The sequence below is a fragment of the Taeniopygia guttata genome, chromosome 6 (genome assembly GCF_048771995.1).
Source record: "Taeniopygia guttata chromosome 6, bTaeGut7.mat, whole genome shotgun sequence".
Taxonomy (NCBI): Eukaryota; Metazoa; Chordata; class Aves; order Passeriformes; family Estrildidae; genus Taeniopygia; species Taeniopygia guttata.
The window spans coordinates 2,336,005-2,354,297 of NC_133031.1; the positions used below are offsets into that span (position 1 = coordinate 2,336,005).

The window sequence follows — 18,293 nt, forward strand, 5'->3', positions numbered from 1 at the left end:
TGAGAAACTGAAGGGGACACAGCTTGCTGAGTGAATTGGAAGCTGTGTAGCAAGGGAAGGATCTCTTGGCTCTGGACAGGCAATGACAGAGCAGTGCTGAAACGCCTGGTGCCTTTTTGGAGGATGTTTCTTTTCCGTGTCCAGCAGAGAAGAGCTGCTGCAGAACAATGCAGGTGAGGGCAGGAGTCTAAAATGCTGGGGGCAGGAGAAGACAACTAGTGCCCACCTCTAGTGTGCATGGAGGGAGATGGGTGGGAAGGAAGGGACTTATGTGGTCTGTTCTTTTTCCTTTGCTGTGGATTCTTGATGCCAGTTAACCTCACACAGACAGGCAGAGCTGGGATGCAAGTGCTTTTTTCCTTTAACTCCTACTGCTCCCAGGCTTCAAATCCACCCTGGTTTCCAACATTTTACTTCTTAGCCTGATGACAGGGAACGCAGTGCAGATGCCTGTGGCAGTGCTCCACAGTTGCTGCAGGGCTTTCCTCACCCAATGCCTTGTTTCCTTTCACAGCTTCTCGAGGATCATGCACCAAACAGTCAAAGATCTGGCACCCAACTGCGATGTGACCTTCCTGCTGTCGGAGGACGGCAGCGGGAAAGGGGCAGCGCTCATCACAGCGGTGGGATGCAGGCTTCGTGAGGCTGAGCAGAACTGAACTCCACAATCCTGGCCTCAATTCTGTCTTGTGTTTCTCATAAAGCAGCGACTGCATAGTCAGAACTGGTAAAAAACTCAGAACTCACTGCTTTATCGGGGGAAAAAAAATTACAACTAATGACATAAAAAAATAGGATACAAGATAGAATGTGTGCTCTTAATAATATTTCCTGTTTCTGGACCCCAATCTGCATGTTTCTTACTCACCTTGTTGGTACCTTCCCCATCTGTAGGTCATGGAAAAAAAAACAGTCTATAATTTCTGCAGTTGTCAAAAATCAGTTGTTGTCCGAGACGAAATTGCCCCCAAGTGATGTGCGTTGAGAGCTCCCGTTGCATCGTACCAAACGTGTTCTTTGCAGCATCCCTGTTAAGCACACTGCCAGCACACTGACCACCAGACCTGGGTGTTGATGCTTTTAAGTGAAGGGGAAGCAACAGCTCCCTCCTGCATTATCTACCTGCTGTTGTTTCGTCTCCAGCGGTTGTGAAAACATTTTGGTGTGTCAGCACTGTGCACGCACGTAACTCTGTAGTGGGACTTGACACCGCGACTTACTCGCTTTCTTGATGCCTCTTGTCATGGTGAAAGTAAACATCCTTGTCCCACAGATCTGGTTACACTGGTATTCCCCATTGCTTCTGTGAGTAGTGCTGTATTACTGGGTGAAATCCATCACCCAGTTTTGGTGAGAAATCCCTAAAGAGTAAAGCTGAGTGGTTGGTGACTGTGGTAATCCAAATCTCCAGACCTGCGAAATCAGTAGATCTATGCTCCCTACACAGCTGTGGTTTATTCTTCTGTCGAAGGGTTCTTATAGAAAATAGTTCCTGTCTCTTCTCGTTAGTCTAGGGCATTGCAGCTGCCCTTCCACCAAACCTGCAGCTCAGCCCTGTCCCCCAGATGCGCCTACTTCCGTCTCTCGCCTTAAATGGGTATTTGCTTCCACACAGAGCTTTAATCTTTAATGCTGTCCAGCAGTCACTCGGAACACAAACACTTGGCCAGAGTTAGTGCGCAGAAAGGAAGAGGAAGGTTGCGTTTTGATCTTGCCTTTGAGGACCCAGGTGCGTAAACAAGCCAAAAAGCCAAAATTGGGTGTAGCTTATTCCAAGGACGAAGGCAACAGCAGATCATTTACATGGGGTGTACCCTGTCCTCTGTCCAGTTGATGCCATTACTATATTTACATACCAGTTGCATCACTTAAACTGAGAAGCAGTTAGGAAGGTACATGTCGAGTAACATTTGTAAGTCACGCCACTTTCTGCAAAGGGGAGACCACACAGTAGTCCTTAATTCCCACTCTTCTACCAAAAATGAATCTAAGATGTCCGCATGGTTTTCCCTGCTGCCTTTTCCTGCAGAAAGTAGATGGAAATTTGCAGGCTACTCTTCTCTGTTCTCGTTCCACTCCCTAAGATTTGGATTGCCCTACCTATCGATAACATTTCAATATGCATTATGGTGCACTGTGAGTGAATGTTGTAAAGTAACCTGTAAGTCACAAACAGTCATTGCAGCTTTAAGTGTGTGTCTACCTGAAAAATTGCATGCCTAACTGGTTTTGCAAAGGTAGAGGGTCTTTTTACTTTACACACTAGTAGCTCCGGTACTAGTGTTACGTGATACTTGTGAAAATATTAAACTTTTTTGATGTGCGTTAACTGGTGTTTAGTGGTTCTTTCTGGAAGAGGTGCTGTTGGCTGGTGGCTTAGTGCTTTGGGAAGACCTATTGTGTAGGGAGAGCTGCAGCATAATCCCAGTGGTGCCTGTGTTTTGTGTGTGTGTTTTTATTCCCGGGCATTCGGGGTCAGATTCACACAGGTCCCCGTGCCTCGTGTTTCCTAGTGTAGTTCAGCAGAGGCACAGCGCTGACAGCGCCCAAATCTTAGGGGCCACGTGGCTCGTCTGGGTGCCCCTCGTGCCCCGTCTTGTGCAGGGGGATCTGTGGTGCAGGAGGACCTCGGGGTGCTGCACCAAGGGCAGCGTGGTTTCATTAGGCTGGTGATGGATCCGGCGTGTCCGTGAGCTCCGTGTGTGCGTAGGGTTAACCTCAGCACAGTCCTCTGGCTGGCACTGCCTGTGTGGGAGCTGTTGGAGATGAAACCCCTTTTGCTAAAGCTGTGCTTCTCCAACAGCACGATTTGTGTTACGGCTTGAGTAGTCTCTGTCAGCCTTGAGGTGCAGCTATGACCCCAAACAGGAGACAGAAGAAGGTGAGAAACTTTTTGGGCACAGAGGACACATTGCATTTGAATTGCTTGAAGGTTTGCAAATCTTGTGCCTGCCGTCGGCAGTGCTGTAGGGGTGGTGTGAGCCATGCCTGGGGACCTGGGTTTGGAGCTCTTCAGCACCTGAGGGCCAGGCTCAGTGCAGGATAAAGGGTGAAGGACAAGTGGAAGTTAAACTTGGTCTCAGGGTGACTGTGGAGATGCTGGCGTAGGTCGTTTTGTTTATTGGATCCAGCTCATAACAAATAGGGAGTGAGTTTGTGTTTCTAACTTTTCCTACCGTGTACCATAGTTGATGTATTTGCTAAGACATGGCAGTTCTTTTCCAAAGGGAGACATGGTGGGATTTCCATTTCCAGACTACTTCTTTCCCCTAGGAAACTGTTTCAAGTGAATCACAAGCTATAACTGTCTGAAGAAATGTCTCCAATGTTACCCAAGCAATGACTGAGATGTCTTTCTTAAAACTTTTTAGGCTTGGTGAATATAATCACAGTCCTCTTAACTGTTAAGCTGTAATTACTGCAATATGAACACAAAAATCTTATATTTCCTGGGGAAAAGACCATTTGCATACCATTGTTGTAATGTCATCTGCTCCTTACTCCTCTGGGGTTCTCTCAGAAGCCTTTTGAATGGGTTTTAAAACAAGCAGACCTTGTTTTGTTTTGTTTTCTTAAGAAAATAGCAGAAGGCAAAATAAAGTGTTTCTGAACTTCTGAACCCCGTTCTGTGCTTTTTGTTTGTTCCTTTGCCATAAAAATGAGATTCTTCAAGTGTTTTTCTTTACTGACTGCAGGCACTGCTTTGCTACTTGGAGCACAAGTGAACACGCAGGGGAGGGACTTATTGCTGGCCTGGATGTCTTTACTGCTGTGTGGTATTTAATCCTGTCTATATTTATTAATGGAGAATTGCATGTACATACCATGGGGCATGGTGTTCCTGTTGCCTCATGTATCACAGCAATAACGCAGCTTGCCTTGGGCTGCCTTCGTGTAACAAGAGCTTGGAGCATCTCTGCCTCCTTAACTGTTGCTTTTTCTATGGGATAAAACTTCAGGATCTGCACTGTGAGTGTGCCAGGGCACAGAGAATTCCTTTTGCAATGTGAAGAAATCATCCTCTGCTCTCTGCTCCCAACAAGAGAAAGAGGTGCCTCGAGCTGTCAGAAGACATCAGTGCCCATCAGGGACTGCATGGGGATGCAGCACGTGTGTGACTCTGGGGCATCTGCAATAGACTCTGGCTGGATGTTCAGGTGTGATGGAAGAGGGAGGGGGAAGGTGGGATGCTCAAGATAGGCGTGTTTAATCTAAAAAACTCTGCATTAGAAAGCTGCAGAGTTTAAAGGCCTTAGAGTCACAGCAGCTGGGCAGGGGGACTGCAGCTCACATATATCAAATACTGAACTCTGTGGGTAGGTGTCCTTCAGTTCCTTGGAGCAGGAATCTCTGCCATGTCTCGCCTGGTCCCAGGGATGTGTGCCTGGCAGAGCATCCCTCCCAAAGGGTTTTCCATCCCTTTGGCAGAGTGACTTGGTGGTGGCTGTCTGTAAATGCCTCTTGTTGCTCTCCCTCTCCCAGCACACACCCCAGCAGGGCAGGTGTGGGAAGAGCAGGCTGGCCTGGGCGGAGGGCTGGCCACGTATCATCACACTAGAAACTGTCTGCTGGAATGATTTAAAATCATGAACTTTTTCAGAGGGGCCTCGGCTCTCTTGTCCCAGTAGTGGGACAAGTTGGTTGCATAACATAATTGTTCTCCACAGAGCCAGGGAGGTGGAGAAGTGGAGAAAGAACGTGTATCTCCTACCTGTTTTGAAACAGCCTTGGCAAAATTGTATCCCTGAGTACTCTTTCAGTTCAAGCCATGAACGTTTTCTGTGAATTTACTGCAGGATTTAAGCCTGGCAGCACTTTGTACTTTGGCTTTTACAGAGCAGAGGAGAATATTTCAAATAATTGGATCGTGTCAACATTACAGGAGCTTTTTAATTGATAAGGTATGGCTCTATGATATTATTTACAAACCTGGCATGAGAAGTGAAGGTGATTGTAAGGTGCTAACTTATCACACCATTATTAAATGCTGTATTACTTTTACATAATGTTTATATTTCAGATTCTCCTATTTTGTGTGCCTGCACATAATGCTTCAGGCTGGGAAGATGACATATTTCAGCCTTTATTTTCATATCTGGGAAGAGCAATGAGGATAAATATGGGGTAAGTCTGGAAAGGGAAGGTGAAGGGGCTATCTGGGAAAAGACAGTGATGGACCACTGCTGTTAGGAGTAAAAGGATGTAAAGGAGGTGGATTTTGATTGGGTCCATGAGCCCTGACCAAGCCAGTGGCCATCCCTGGCTGCTGACTCTTCTGAGAGCCTCGTGCTCTAAATTAGGCACCACAATTAATGTGAAGGAGAAGTCACTTGAGCATGGTTTAATAGGAAAACATTGTCATATTTTGGGATGAGGTTATAGAAATCCATGTAATGACAGCATCTTATGGAACTGTTTCTGCTGGTGAAATTGTAGGCATGAAAATCCCAGAATGCAGAAAATTTTGAGGGCAGGCTGGATTTTCCAGTTTGGATGTGTTAGTATTTGCCTTTGTTGTAAACAGGCTTTGGCCCACAGTGCCTTGGGGCTGCTGAGCCGTGGGACTTGGCTGCCCACACAGCCCTGGGGGTCCATCCCAGCTGGGCCACAGGAGCCCCAGCCTTTCTGCTCCATCACCTCCTTCCTGACTTGAAGTGTCTTGGTGGAACAGAAATCAGGAGATCACAGTGTCAAAGAGAATAATTTATATTCTCCTGATTGGCACTGCCTCAGATCTGCTTTGCTGATTTTTTTACCTCCTGGGCCTGATGTTGGTGTAAGGGAGGGCTAAACTCAGAGCCGTAGCTGGGTGATATTTGGACCTACATGGATATAAATGTTACCAACATGCTGCCTTCAATGCTGATGGCATCTAAAGAAGTCCTGTAAGAAACACTTGCTCCAGAGAAAAAGACTTGCTTTTCAGGCTTCTTCAGATCTGCTGCCTTGGCATGGTGTATGGGGATACAGAACCAGGAGCAGGAAATCAAAGTGTTGATCGGGTGAGGGTAAATGATGTTTTCTCTTTCTCATTCAGCTGAGTTTCTGTGTTGAAACTTGTTGTTCTTGACTTCCTGTGGGTTGTTTGGTAGAGAGATGGGGACATAAGTTTAAGTTTGTCTTTTTCTGTTGCTTTTATGCAGGGACACCAGCGGAATGCTAGCTTGAATCCAGAGCGAAACCTGTAAAAGTGAGAAAAGCAAATAGATGGTGAAATGACCTTTCTAATTGTGCAGAGAATGAACAAACTCATTACTTGGTTCTACCTGTGAATGACTATGGAAATAAATATTTCTACTGAAATCGAAGGAATGAGGTGAAAAGCTAAATGCATGAAAGCATGGAGGGAGGTGCACTAGGAGTTTATGATTGGATTTCCTTGTATTTTAAGTTAATATAGTGATCAGTGAAATGGAAGGATGTTTGATGTGCTCAGTAGATGGTGCTGACCGTGCTCATAACTGCATTTGTGAGACACAGAAAATCTGAGGAAAATACATGCATTTACCTACTGTGAGCTTTTTAAAAAAACTATGAATAAATAAATGAGGAAGCTGTCTGCTTTCTGAGAGAGGAGGGGGAGGACATGTTTGTGTGTTTCATGCTAAATGCAGTTTGGGTGAATGGGCTGTAAAACTCTTCCTTTGCCAGCTCACAGGCAGGATGATGTTTGAAAGGCTCACAGGAGCGACCCCGCAGCATCACTCTGGAGTTAAACACTGGGCTGCTGCAGTGCCAGTGAAACTGCACAGGCTTTGTGCTGATAACCATTGATTACCTTTGGGGCTCAATGGTAATGAGGCATGGGGGGGTTATGGATGCAGGATTTGGCACGGAGGCCCAGCCAGAGCAGCTCCCTGCGCAGAGCAAGAGGGACATCTCTTGGCTGCTCCCTCGTGGTGCCACATCCCGATGGCACCTTACAGTCACCCGTGGGCTGCTCCTGCTTCCCACCAGGGGGGTGAGCCCAGCACTGTGCCGGGGGTGGCCTGGGAAGAGCAGGAGGCTGAACCAGCATTGGCTCAGCAGATGCAGTGCAGGGATTACAGATCACCCCCTTGGAAACAGGATGCTCTGCATGTGGAAATGGGTGCAAATGTGGCTGTGCTGATCCTGTGCCTGCTGCTTGCACTTTATTCAGAGACAGAAAATACTGTGGGCTGAGTTAAAAGCTCAGAGTGCATCCCATCTCACATTATCAGCACAGTTAAGTTGTCTCGTTGGCCTAGGGACTGCAGTTGAAAATCACAGCTGTTCTCACCTCCTGAGATTTATGCTTTTTTTCAGTCAGAGATTTGTGTTTTCTCTGTGCACACATGCTCACACCACCTCACCTCTGGTTCAGGCAGCAGTAGATAATGGGGTTGTACATTGTCGAGCTCATGGCAAGGAGGAAGACGGCGAGATACACCTGCTGAATGTACTTCTGCTGGTAGATGTCTTCCTTGAAGCTCCCCAGGATGAAGTATATGTGATAGGGCAGCCAGCAGACAGCAAAAATGATCACCACTACCACCATCGTCTTCACAAACTAGGAAAACAAAACTAAGGGGTTATTCCTGGGCTCTGGGTGATGGGGCTTGCTGGGGCAGTGGGAAGTGCTGGTGTCACTCTGAGGCTGGTTTGCCCTCCCAAAGTGCAGAGTGTGGAATGTAAACCTGGACTGCTGTGGCAAAGAAACCAGCCCTGGTGATGAAAACTGGAACAGGGAGGGAGTGACCTGGCCACGGAAACTGGAACGGGGAGAGGGAGTGCCCTGGTGATGGGAACAGGGCGGAGGTTACAGCAAACCTTTCCCAAGGCACTGAGGACTCTGCAGAGGAGCTGCTTGTAGCTGCACCAGGGAGATGTGCAGGGAAACGAGATCGCTGCTCTTACACTGAGACTGCTCCACTCTTCCAGAGTTTTACCCTGGCTTATCCTGCAACGTGTGGATTCTTTTCACTCTCTAAGGGCAGCTGGCCTGCTGCTGTGAGCTTTCTTCCTTGAAGGCTGGCTGGTGCATGCAATCACCTTTCTTTTCAAACTTGCAGGCTGATGCCTTTTACCCCAGACTCAATATATTTTATTAACCTTTCAAGCCCAATCCTTCAAGATTTTTTGTGGAACACCAGCTCCATTTTGGAACTGGAACCAGCAGGGCTGGTGTGCTGGGGATAATGATACTTAAGTTTCACTTCTGACCTTTTTTTTGGCATTAACTTGGTGTTCGTAGTGGACTCTGTTCAGGTGGTTGCCTGGAGCCGTGCTGCTCCACAGAGTGACTCCTATAATGCTGTATGCAACAAACATCACCATTAAAGGCAGCAAATAAATCAACACAATCACGGCAATGTGGTACCTGAAAGAGAAGAACAAGCAGTTTTTCACAGTCAGTATGGCTCTTGGAGAGCTCTTTCAGAACTTGGCTTTTGGATATATATGCTGGCTCTTATTGGCAAAACCACAAAGAAGAATTTTTGCCTATAATTATTCTTACAGGGACTTCTGTAAACAGCAAAATCTCATCTCTCTGGTGGTGTGATGAGTGATCCTTGGGCTGGATTCCCTTTCAAGACAGAGTAACTTCACTGATCTTTTAGCAGAGGGTTGCAGTTCAGGGCCACCTGCATTGAGCTTTGCTATCCCACTGCAGCCAGGAGAGAGAGAGAGAGAGAGATGGTGGCAAAAGTACAAACCCTTAAATCACAGGTATGGGAAAGGAATAGTCCAGAAACTTTAGAGTAACTTGATGAATGCAGCAGTGGCAACAGTGGTAAAAAGCCAGATCAGGGACTGCAGAAGATATCTGGCTGCTAACAGGCTGCACAGAGATACAGATAGTGAGGAAGGGATGTTGCCTGTATTTGTGTAGCTGGCTATTTTTATTTGTATGGGCACATGGAGTTAATGTACCACCAACAGGCCACTCAGTTCCTGCTCCAGCTGAAGCATCCCCCCACTGGCATCGCCTTAGCTGTATTTTAACCTCAGCCCTTTCTAGTTTTCTGTGTCACCCCACAAACTTCTGCTGGTTCCCTCATGCTGGGGGCTGATTAGTTTAAGCAACTACCATTTATGGGAAGGGAACAACCTGCTCAGTCCCATACAGCAGCTGTCAAATTAACATAAACAGTGTAAGAAGTAGGATTAGGCAGGAGGGCTCTGGCACACGCTGCTGGCAGTGACCCCAAAAGGCTGGGGCAGTGAAAATGGTCTTTCTCAGTCTGACAAGGCTCTGGGGTTACTCCTCATGTTAGAGCACTGTTGAAATGGGTGTTGAGGCCTGCAGTGGTGTTTGTTTCTTGGGGTGGCTGCAAATACCAGACTGGTGACTGCATTAAAAAAATACTATATTTGTGAGATGTGGCATGTTTGTCCCTGCTTGTCTTACACTTTTTCCTGTTGTGCTCAGAGCAGTTCCTCTTTTGTAGGTCCAAATCTGTGTGTGGAGTGCAGCAAAGCCCTTTTAGGGTTCCAGTCCTGAGAGGAGGAAAGAGGATGGGAACCTGAGTTTGAGCACACGTAAAAACAAACCTTTAGTCTTGTAGCTTTACTACTTTGCTGCAAAGTTAACCTGTCACCAGAAGAAAAATCCTCTGTGGTTAAGGTTCTTTACTCTGGTTAAACTTCTATATCCTTTATATCTAATATTTTTCAGGCACTGGCAGTCAGTAGTGCATTGTTTGGAGGGTTTTTTACTTCTTTCTGTCATAATTATACACATCTTTCCTGCAGAAAAGGATTTTCCTATGTTCTGAAGTCTAGAAATCTTGAAAGATGGGTTTATTCAACTACAAAGGATTCAGAGGACACACAGTTAACACAAGAACCCAGCTCTCAATTTTTTTTTGTTTTTCTTTGGGTTCCTTAGTATTTCTTTTCCTTGCTATTTGAACTAGTATATGAATGGCTGCACATGGCTTTTTCTCCATGATTTGTGTTGCAGGCATCTGTCCCAAAAAACCCATCACTAGGTATGATTTCTGGGGAGCAGTGTTTCCAACTTCCTTGAGAGATACCAAAACCTGTTCAGGGAGAGAGAGCTGGTGAGTGATGGATTGTGGTCAGGAGCTGCTGCTCTTCAGCTGGAGATCCCAGAAAGGATCTGCTCTGCTATTTGCCACGTTCAGAACCAGCCTTTCCAGCCCACAGGGACTTTATCAGCATGCTGGGGAACTCATTTGAAACCCTTCCATGCCATGGATGTGGGAGAGATAAACCTCATCTTTTCATCTGAACAGAATAGTCACCAGTGACTCATGTATTAGTGATTATCTATTCTCCCTCCTCCTCAGTCCACAGGAGCTTGGCACCCTGTTCCCCAAAAAGTACCAAAGGGTACCAAAAAGGAGCCCCCAGGAAGAGGAGCATCACCCAGCATGAGAGGTTTGAGCCTGATTTGACTCTTTGCTCAGCTGGGAACAACTGGCAACCACTGTCTGAATATGCTGCAGCTTGGCCAAAATGACACAAAGGTCATGGAACTTGGCACATATTAGTGTGAAAATCAGTTAGTTTGGAAATAGCTGAGTTGAGGAGGCATCCAGCTGCCTGCCAGAGATGAAGACTGAGCAGGAAAAATGTCCCATGTGCATGGAGCCGGGCAAAACCCTTCATGGTGGGTTTTGGTTTGAAAAATTGTTTGCACTTTGTCAATTGATTTGTTCCTTTTCCTTATTTCTTCCATTGCTACTTTGTAAAAATGTGTTTTGTTTGGTAAATTTCTCATTGCATGCTTTGAATGATGAGTAATCCCAGCAGATCCCCTAAATGAAGGGTATGGCTTGTTTCATCTGTTTGAACAATCTTGATTTCAAACAGGAGGAAATCGCTGTGAGGCTCAGGGACCTCCAGGAGCTCAGATGTGTGCCCAGATAAATATGTCTATAAAACCTTAGGATGTTTGAAACATGCTGCTCTCAGGTTTTATTTTCCTTTTACCCCCACAAAGAGCAGCATCATTTTTAACTAATTATGTGTTCTCAGCACTAAAGTACCCAGTTTTCTCCTGCCTGACAGAGGAAGAAAATCCAGAACCTTTGAAACCAGGATTTACTGATTGTTTAGAGACTTTTTGCACTGGTTTATTTTAAATTCCCCAAGCTCTGTGTGTAGGGTTTCTGGACATTACAACTAGTTTTCAAAGCAGGGGAGGATGGCAGGTTCAGGATTACCCTGAACCACAATCACCTGGCTTAAATTGAGTTTAGATGGGCTGCCCCAGCCCCACATTGTCCTGTTCTCTCTCCCAGCGCTCTCCATAGCCAGCAGTTTGGAGATGAAACTATTTCCTGGGTAGCTTTAGCCTGAACTGGGAGTTCCCTGGTGTCTCTTACGCCAGCTGGTGCTTGGATCCAACGTCGTCAGGCCAGACCACGATGCACTTCATGGTTCCGTTGTCCACGGTGATCTCGGCGTAGAAGCACTGAGGGAAGGCAAGCCCGAATGCCACCAGCCAGATCATCCCAATGATGACTCTGGTGCTTCCAGCAGACAGCCTGGGCTTGAAGGGGTGAATGATGGCCACATACCTGCAAAGAACAGGTTTTGTGCTTTTACAGTCAGACTGGCAACCTGTACAACAAATGCAGCAAGTGTAAAAACTCACTGGGAGTGAGTGGGTTTTATTAATATAGACATTTTGACAGGTTCCAGGCTGTAAATAATAAGGAACTAAATCCTTTCTGAAAAGAATTATTGCAGGTGTTAGGGAAGGATTTATTAAACCCACGTGGATGGATGCTTCTGGTGTGAAGAGGAAGCAGTCCTTTATGTCTTCTGCATACAGGTTTTGCAAGCATTCCCCTTTTGGAATTTTTTCACAGAATCCCACAATGGTTTGGGTTGGAAGGCACCTTAAAGATTACCTAGTTCCAATCCACAGCCATGGGCAGGACACCTTCCTCTATCTGAGGTTGCTCCAAACCCTGTCCAACCTGGCCTTGGACACTTGCAGGAATGGGACAGCCACAGCTTCTCTGGGCACCTTGTGCCAGTGCCTCACCTCCCTCACAGGGGAAGAATTTCCTCCCAATATCCCTTCTAACCCTTCACTCCATCAGCATGAAGCCATGTCCCCCGTCCTGTCACTCCAGGTCCTTGTAACAAGTATTCTTGCTCTTTTTTTTAAATTTTTGCAAATGCTGTACCAAAAAAAACCCAGCCAAGCTTTTCTAATTCATAATTCTTCCTAATTATGTCAATATCTGATGATTTGTATTAGCATAAGAGCAGACTGGGGTCTTGAGTATCATTTACCCCGATTTTTCCCCCACTGATTTTGAGCTGTGGAAGACTTGTCCTGTCTGCCTCTGTCTGTGAGTGCCTGAGCACTGGTGCTTGCAGAGGAGGGAAGGGCTGACCCTTTCATCCCACACCTGCTCAGAGCCCTCAGGCACATCTGACTATTGGATTACTCTGGTTTTAAGTTCCCTGTGTGGAAATGCACGGTGTTGTAACGAGTACATAATCAATTATGCATTTCTTGTCATGCTGCCCCTATTCTTTGTCATGGTTGTAACAAAGGCAAAGTAGAGTGGAAAATGCCCATTGCCTCCTGGTTTTCAAAGAAAAAATTCAGACAAATTGTGCTGTCTCTTGGCCAGGCTGTTGGCAGGACAGGCAGCACAGTGAGCAGTGCAGGGCTGCACAGCAGCAGGGCCTTATTTAGCTGTAAAATTTTCACATCACCTCGCTTTTCTTTAGCTTGCCATAGGCAGTGTTATACAGTGCTCGAGTCTGGTCAGGGAGGAATCCATTGGTGCATATTCTCCAGAGTGTTTGCCCACAGAAGTGCCTGAAATGATGATCTGTGACCCTCAGTGAATGGCAAGTCCTGGGAAGAAATTATGCCAGCCACTGTGCTGTCACTGCAGCCTGTGTTGCAGATCTCAAAGGTGTTACAGGCTTTCCCACGCTGCCAGGGATGCACCTCTGAGGCAAGCTGTGATTTTAGGTGAGCTCCTGCAAGCTGGGAGATTTATCAAAGCTGCTGAGATCTCCTGGCCCCTCTTGCTGTGTGGCAGCCCAGCCTTTGCCCCACTGCTGCTCGTGCTCGGTGTGCCCCCTCTGAATGTCCCTGTGACGTCCCAGGATGCTGGGACTACAATCTTTCTCTGCTCCTCATACATGTAGACAAAACAAGCTGAATTTTGGACCCTCTTGTGCACTTTCCAATCAGGTCACAGGAGCCTTTGCTAAGCTGCTGATTGATAAGGCTGCATTTGGAACAGCTGCTCTGGGAATGGGAAATGGAGGGATCCCACACCCAGCAGTGAGGGGCTTTTCCGTGCCAGACAGAAGTGACTTACATCAATTCTCAGCCTCCTTCCTTAAAATAAACCACTTCAGAAGATATTGTTTTTGCAGAAGTTAAACATTGGAGCTGGAGTGGACACAAGTTCTCTTAATAAATGGAAGTGTCGAGTTTCCAGGAGGCAGCGTCAGGATCTGTTTTAAGGCTAACTAAGGAATACCTAAATATGGTTTGCACTGAGGAGCTAAGTTCTTTTTCTGGTCTGTGCCACGTGACTAAAGAGATTTTGGCTATATAGGTGCTTTCACCAAAAATCCCCAAGGAACAAGAGTAGGAAGACATGACAACAGGCTGAAACAGCTTTTAAAAAATATTCTTTGTCAGACAACATGTATAAAACAGCTGCTCTTTCAGCCCTTTGCTAAAGGAGTGCTGCTATTTCGCCGGGTCAGGCTGCCCCGGGGAAATAAATCCCTGTCCCTGAGGCTGCAGCAGGGAAGACAGGAAGGATGGAAGGGGAGCAGAGCCTAAAGGGAAATAACTCCTCTCCTTCTTGCACACAGTGTTGCCTTTAAGGGAGGAGACTCCCACAGGCTTTTAGCCACTTTCTAGTAAAAAGGAAAAACAGCTTCATTCTATTTAATAATGAGCTGTAAACACAGTCAAACTCCAGAAATTAAAGCTTAAAGTAAAAGTGACTTGGTAGCTGGAAGTGAATTCTATGAAAATACCAAATTGCCCCAGAAGTCAAACAGAATCACTGTAGTTACTTCCCTCCCTCTCAGAAGAAGTCATTCTAATGAACCAGGGGAGCAGACTCTGCCATTTCTAATCTAATTCCCATTATTTCTGGTGGTTTGCTGGACTCACAGCAGGATTAGGACTGCTGATAGTTTCAGCAGCCTGCAGCATATTCTCCTTTTTACAGATATATCGGTCTCATGGTTAAAAAAAAAAAAACAAAAACAACAAAGCCACAGTAAAGTTTTCAGGATGATTGGGAAACAATTTATGATCAATAATGCGAGAACAACAAAAATACTTGCCGCTTTCACTCATTACAGATTCAGGTGTGATTCAGACCAGGGATAAAAAACAGAAGATCACACCATAATTAGCATCAAACCCCACAGTCTGGCAGTCGTTCCACATTGCTGATAAGGCACCTGACAGAGTGGGGGCCAACTGCACAAACTGTTTCAACCATTTATTTTATGACTTACAGGGGATCTTTTTGGACCTCATCTTCTCCATTCACCTCTTACCTCTCTGCAGCCACAGCTGTCATGGAGTAAATGCTCACAAACACTGCAGTGATGGGGAACCAGTTCTGAAACCTGCAGAATTCCTCACCAAAATACCAGACATTGTGGCTGGCATAGATAAAATTGAAGATGGTGTTGAAAGCGGACATCAGCAGGTCCGAAAGAGCCAAGTTAACGATGAAGTAATTGGTGGCGGTCCTCATTCTCCTGTGTGCCAGAATAATCCAGATGATGGTGGCATTGCCAAGGATGGATGTGACAACGATGAAGGAGTAGGTGATGGCCCAGAGAGCGATTCTCCAGCCCGGCTGGCTGAACTGGGTTGCCGCCGTCCAGTTGCCGCCGTCCTCGAGGGAGCCAGCCCGAGAAACGTTGCTCGCGCTAAAAACAGAAAACACGCCCATGGCTTTTCACTTCTTGTAAGTGTAAAAGAAAATCTTCTGGCATCTGCTCATTTCCTTGCAGTAGATGCTGGTGTATGAATTTCCATGCATTTAACCAAGTGCTGTTAAAAGGACATCGGGATGAGCTGTCTCATGTCCTCTCGTCCTGTTTTCCAAGTGATGCAAAGCAGCTTCAGGAGGGGATGAACGATGCCAAGGGCCTCCTCCTTCTTCCCTGGCATTTTAACCTATGCTTGAAGAGCAAAAAACTAAAGAACAACTCTCTTCAAGTTTATTTTTTCTCTAAAAAAGGAAGGAAATAATGAGAAAGGAAGATGTTTTCCAGGCCAGCGGCAAGTGATGTCTTCCTTTAGATTACTTTTAGGGACAAGAGAACATAAATGGAAGCCAAAAAAAACCCTCAATCCAAGTAGAAATTCTTTGTCAGGGCAGCAGTTTTCTAAAGCACCAGGTGTCTGAATCCCCTGCAGTGGGACTGAGGACATTTGCTGTCCTTTCCCTGTGCAGCTATTAAGCATGAGGCAGGAGTTGCACTGGGATAAAATCTCAACAGGTTTTAAGGGGGCTTTGAAAGGAGGTGGAGTCTCTTGCAGGGGAAAACTAAACAACCAATTTGACATCAAATGAAATGTGGCAAAGTGGTACACGAAGCTTGCCCCCCTTGCTGTGCTCAGTTAGTTTTGAATAACTTCTGCAATGGCCACGCTGCTCTGTCAGGATTTTTACAGGCTTGCATGCAAGGGTGGTTAATTCACCAAGCTTCCCAGTCCTGAAATCCTCAAATTTCCAGGACCTGCCTGTCTTCCTCTGAGCTCTCACAGCAAGAGAGAAACTATATTTGATGCAGTTCAGCAAGATCCTTTCTTTTGGATGGCTGCATCCCCATTCTCGGTGTGTGATGTAGGAACTTGGTGACCCCATGCATGCAGAAATTTTGGGTTCTTGTAGAAGAGAGGAACCCCTGACTCTGCTCGGAGCAAAGTGCTCCTGCTCACTGTCAGCTTAAAAAAACCAGAAGTGACACACTGAGGCTGAGACTTCCAAGAGCACTTGGCACTGACTCATGCCTGCTCGGCTGGGAGCTGAAGGGGTTTCAGGTATGAAAAGCTGCCTTCAGGATTCAGAGTGCCTGTAGTGCTGGCATGGCAGCAGTTCTCCAGCTCCTGGAGCTGCTGGAGCTGCAGTTGTGCCAGGCTCTCCTGTTACAGGGCAGTGTTTATCACTTCAGGATCCTTTGCACCAGCTCAGCCCAGAATCTTTCCTTGCTTCATTAATTTCTGGAGGCAGCCTTGAGTTAACCCATCACCTAACCAACTCTTTCAAACATGTTTCCTCTGTTACAAAACTACAAAACTACTACTACAAAAGTATTGCTTTTAAAGGAATCAATACCTGTAGTCCTGCATGTAATGTCTCCTCCTCTTCCCTGCAGGTAATCCCTCTCACTTCCCTACCCAGAAACTGAAAAGGTACACTTGTACCCATCTTCCAGAGTGCATTTCAAAGCTCTTCCAGGTGCTTCTTCAAAGACTTACACCTCACTAAACAGCTTAGGGACCTTCTACTTTCCATACACAATTCAGGAGGACTGGTCATGACTTGCAATACCAATTCAACAGCTAATAGTGTTCTTCAATTTATTTTTTTTTTATTATGCTGTCTAAAATCCCTGCAAATTTAAAGGAGAATAGGAGCAAAACCCTCCATACATTTCACTGGGAGTGCATTAAAGTGCCTTATCACTTACAGAAAGTAGAATGGAAGCAAATGCTCAGAAAAAGGGCTGCACTTATTGACCCTTCAGTGGGGAACTGTAACCTCTCTTGGCTGACTTTGAAGACATTCAAGGTGCTCAGGTGTCTTAGGAACCTTCTTGTGAACCCTCTGCCCTGGTCCCTGATCTGTTACTCAGGTAATAATCGAAGAGCAGCCACCCTTTGGTCAACATTTCATCGTAGGAGTCAGGAGGGATTTGCCTTCCTGTATCCACACCCACTGCTTTGATTCATGTGCTAGTTGTGCATTGACAAGGTTATCATCCTGGAGCCCAGCCAGCGATTTAGTGTGTGCTATCAGCCTTTTGACTCGAAAACTGGAGCAATTTTTGACACAGGCTGGCTCCAGATTTCTCCAGGGAAGTCACATTTGCCTGAGACAGTGGGTAAAACCTGCCTCACCAGTGGTTTTGGAGTCACACCAGAGAAAGGGACTACCTGAGAGCAGGGGGTTTGGGTTTGGCTGGTTTCACTGCTGTTTTTATTATGGGCAGGATTGTCAAGGCCAAACATTACTGTGCTGAGTCACCAATCCGGGTCTGAGCAAAGGGTGAGAGATGCAAACAAAAGATGTGGGTCTGCAAGGTCAGGAAGGGTGATTGAGGGGTGTTTTGTGTTTTGGAAACATAATACAAGGTAATATAGGCAGCAGAGGCTTTAATTGTGTTGCAAGTTGGACTTTGCTTTTGGAGGAAGAACCTTTGTCCAGGGAGCAGTTCTGAGAGCAGGACATGAGGACCATGAGCATCCCCCTTGGGTGGGGCAAAGTGCAGCTGGCCTGCAGCTTCATCAGCCAGACACGGGCTGGAAGGAAGCAGCAAAAATGCCTCTGGTAGCACTGAAAAGCTTTGGGTCTTTCTGTCATGGTTTGGTGCAGGGCTAACTGTAGTTCACTTCTTTCTGCAGAGCTCCTAAAGTCCTGCCTCTGCAGTCCACAGCTTCTGGCATCTTTAGGACAACCCCTGGAGATGAGTGAAGAAATGTGGAAGTTACTGATCCTTAATATGAACAAAACCACTGCTAGTTGTGCTGTTGGATGGTCCCAGCAGCAGATGCTGTAATGAACAATCTGCCAGACTCTTCATTGGAAAACTGCAGCCCTGTGCTGCACTGCCTTCAGGGGGAGAGAATGCAACCCCGATGGACCCTTGGGCAGTTCACAACATTTAACCACCACTTGCTGCTAAACTGTGTCCAGAAATCTTGCCATTTGTATAGACAAAGTCTGGGATTCAGGAAAAGAAAGGGATTGCCCAATTATTGTCTTGCCGTTTCAAAACAGGAAGTTGTTTTGATACATTGACTCGGTTCTGAGGGAAAAAAACAGGAAAACGGACACACCTTTACTCAGCTTCCCCATCCAGCAGGATGTGCCCTGAAATTTTATGTGCAGGAATCAGCACAAATGACAAGGTAAGGAATTTAAAAAGTCAAACCAGAACAATTAATTTAGTTAAATACTCAAAGAAGATGCCTATGTGACAAGAACATGCTTGGATGTGATAACACCCATGAGACATGAAGACCACATGACAGACACTAATTCCCAGCAACTATATGTGATGGGATTTCCAGCCTGCATGCCATTGCTAAGTGTCAGGGATATTTGCAA

General features: G+C 46.2%; 2 protein-coding genes across 4 annotated transcripts in view; one reads left to right on the plus strand and one right to left on the minus strand.

The window, feature by feature from the left end:
• LOC100226456 (hexokinase-1) overlaps positions 1 to 3,619 on the plus strand; it is a 74,372-nt gene extending 70,753 nt beyond the window's left edge. For both annotated transcript variants that reach the window (XM_072930803.1, XM_030275617.4), the window contains one exon: positions 515 to 3,619. In XM_072930803.1, coding sequence (XP_072786904.1) covers positions 515 to 659 — 145 coding nt within the window. In that variant the 3' untranslated portion in view covers positions 660 to 3,619. The remainder of the gene's footprint in view (positions 1 to 514) is intronic.
• Positions 3,620 to 5,309: 1,690 nt separating this feature from the next.
• On the minus strand, positions 5,310 to 17,445 carry TACR2 (tachykinin receptor 2). Of its 2 annotated transcripts, XM_002191146.6 has the most exons (5): positions 14,503 to 17,445; positions 11,319 to 11,513; positions 8,185 to 8,341; positions 7,335 to 7,531; positions 5,310 to 6,182 (listed from the first exon to the last, which is right to left on the minus strand). In XM_002191146.6, the coding sequence occupies exons 1-5, from the start codon at positions 14,904 to 14,906 to the stop codon at positions 5,987 to 5,989; spliced, it is 1,149 nt and encodes a 382-aa protein (XP_002191182.4). In that variant the 5' UTR covers positions 14,907 to 17,445; the 3' UTR covers positions 5,310 to 5,986. The 2 variants fall into 2 exon arrangements, with proteins under 2 accessions (XP_002191182.4, XP_030131479.4); XM_030275619.4 differs by lacking the exon at positions 5,310 to 6,182 and having other exon boundaries at positions 7,019 to 7,531.
• Between the last annotated feature and the right edge of the window lie 848 nt (positions 17,446 to 18,293).

Coding starts and splice junctions, on each gene's coding strand:
- TACR2 (XM_002191146.6), bottom strand. CDS start 14,906: ATGGGCGTGTTTTCTGTTTTTAGCGCGAGCAACGTTTCTCGGGCTGGC. Junction 11,514..14,502: donor ACAGCTGTGGCTGCAGAGAG/GTAAGAGGTGAA, acceptor TGTTCTTTGCAG/GTATGTGGCCATCATTCACC. Junction 8,342..11,318: donor GGATCCAAGCACCAGCTGGC/GTAAGAGACACC, acceptor CTTCTCTTTCAG/GTACCACATTGCCGTGATTG.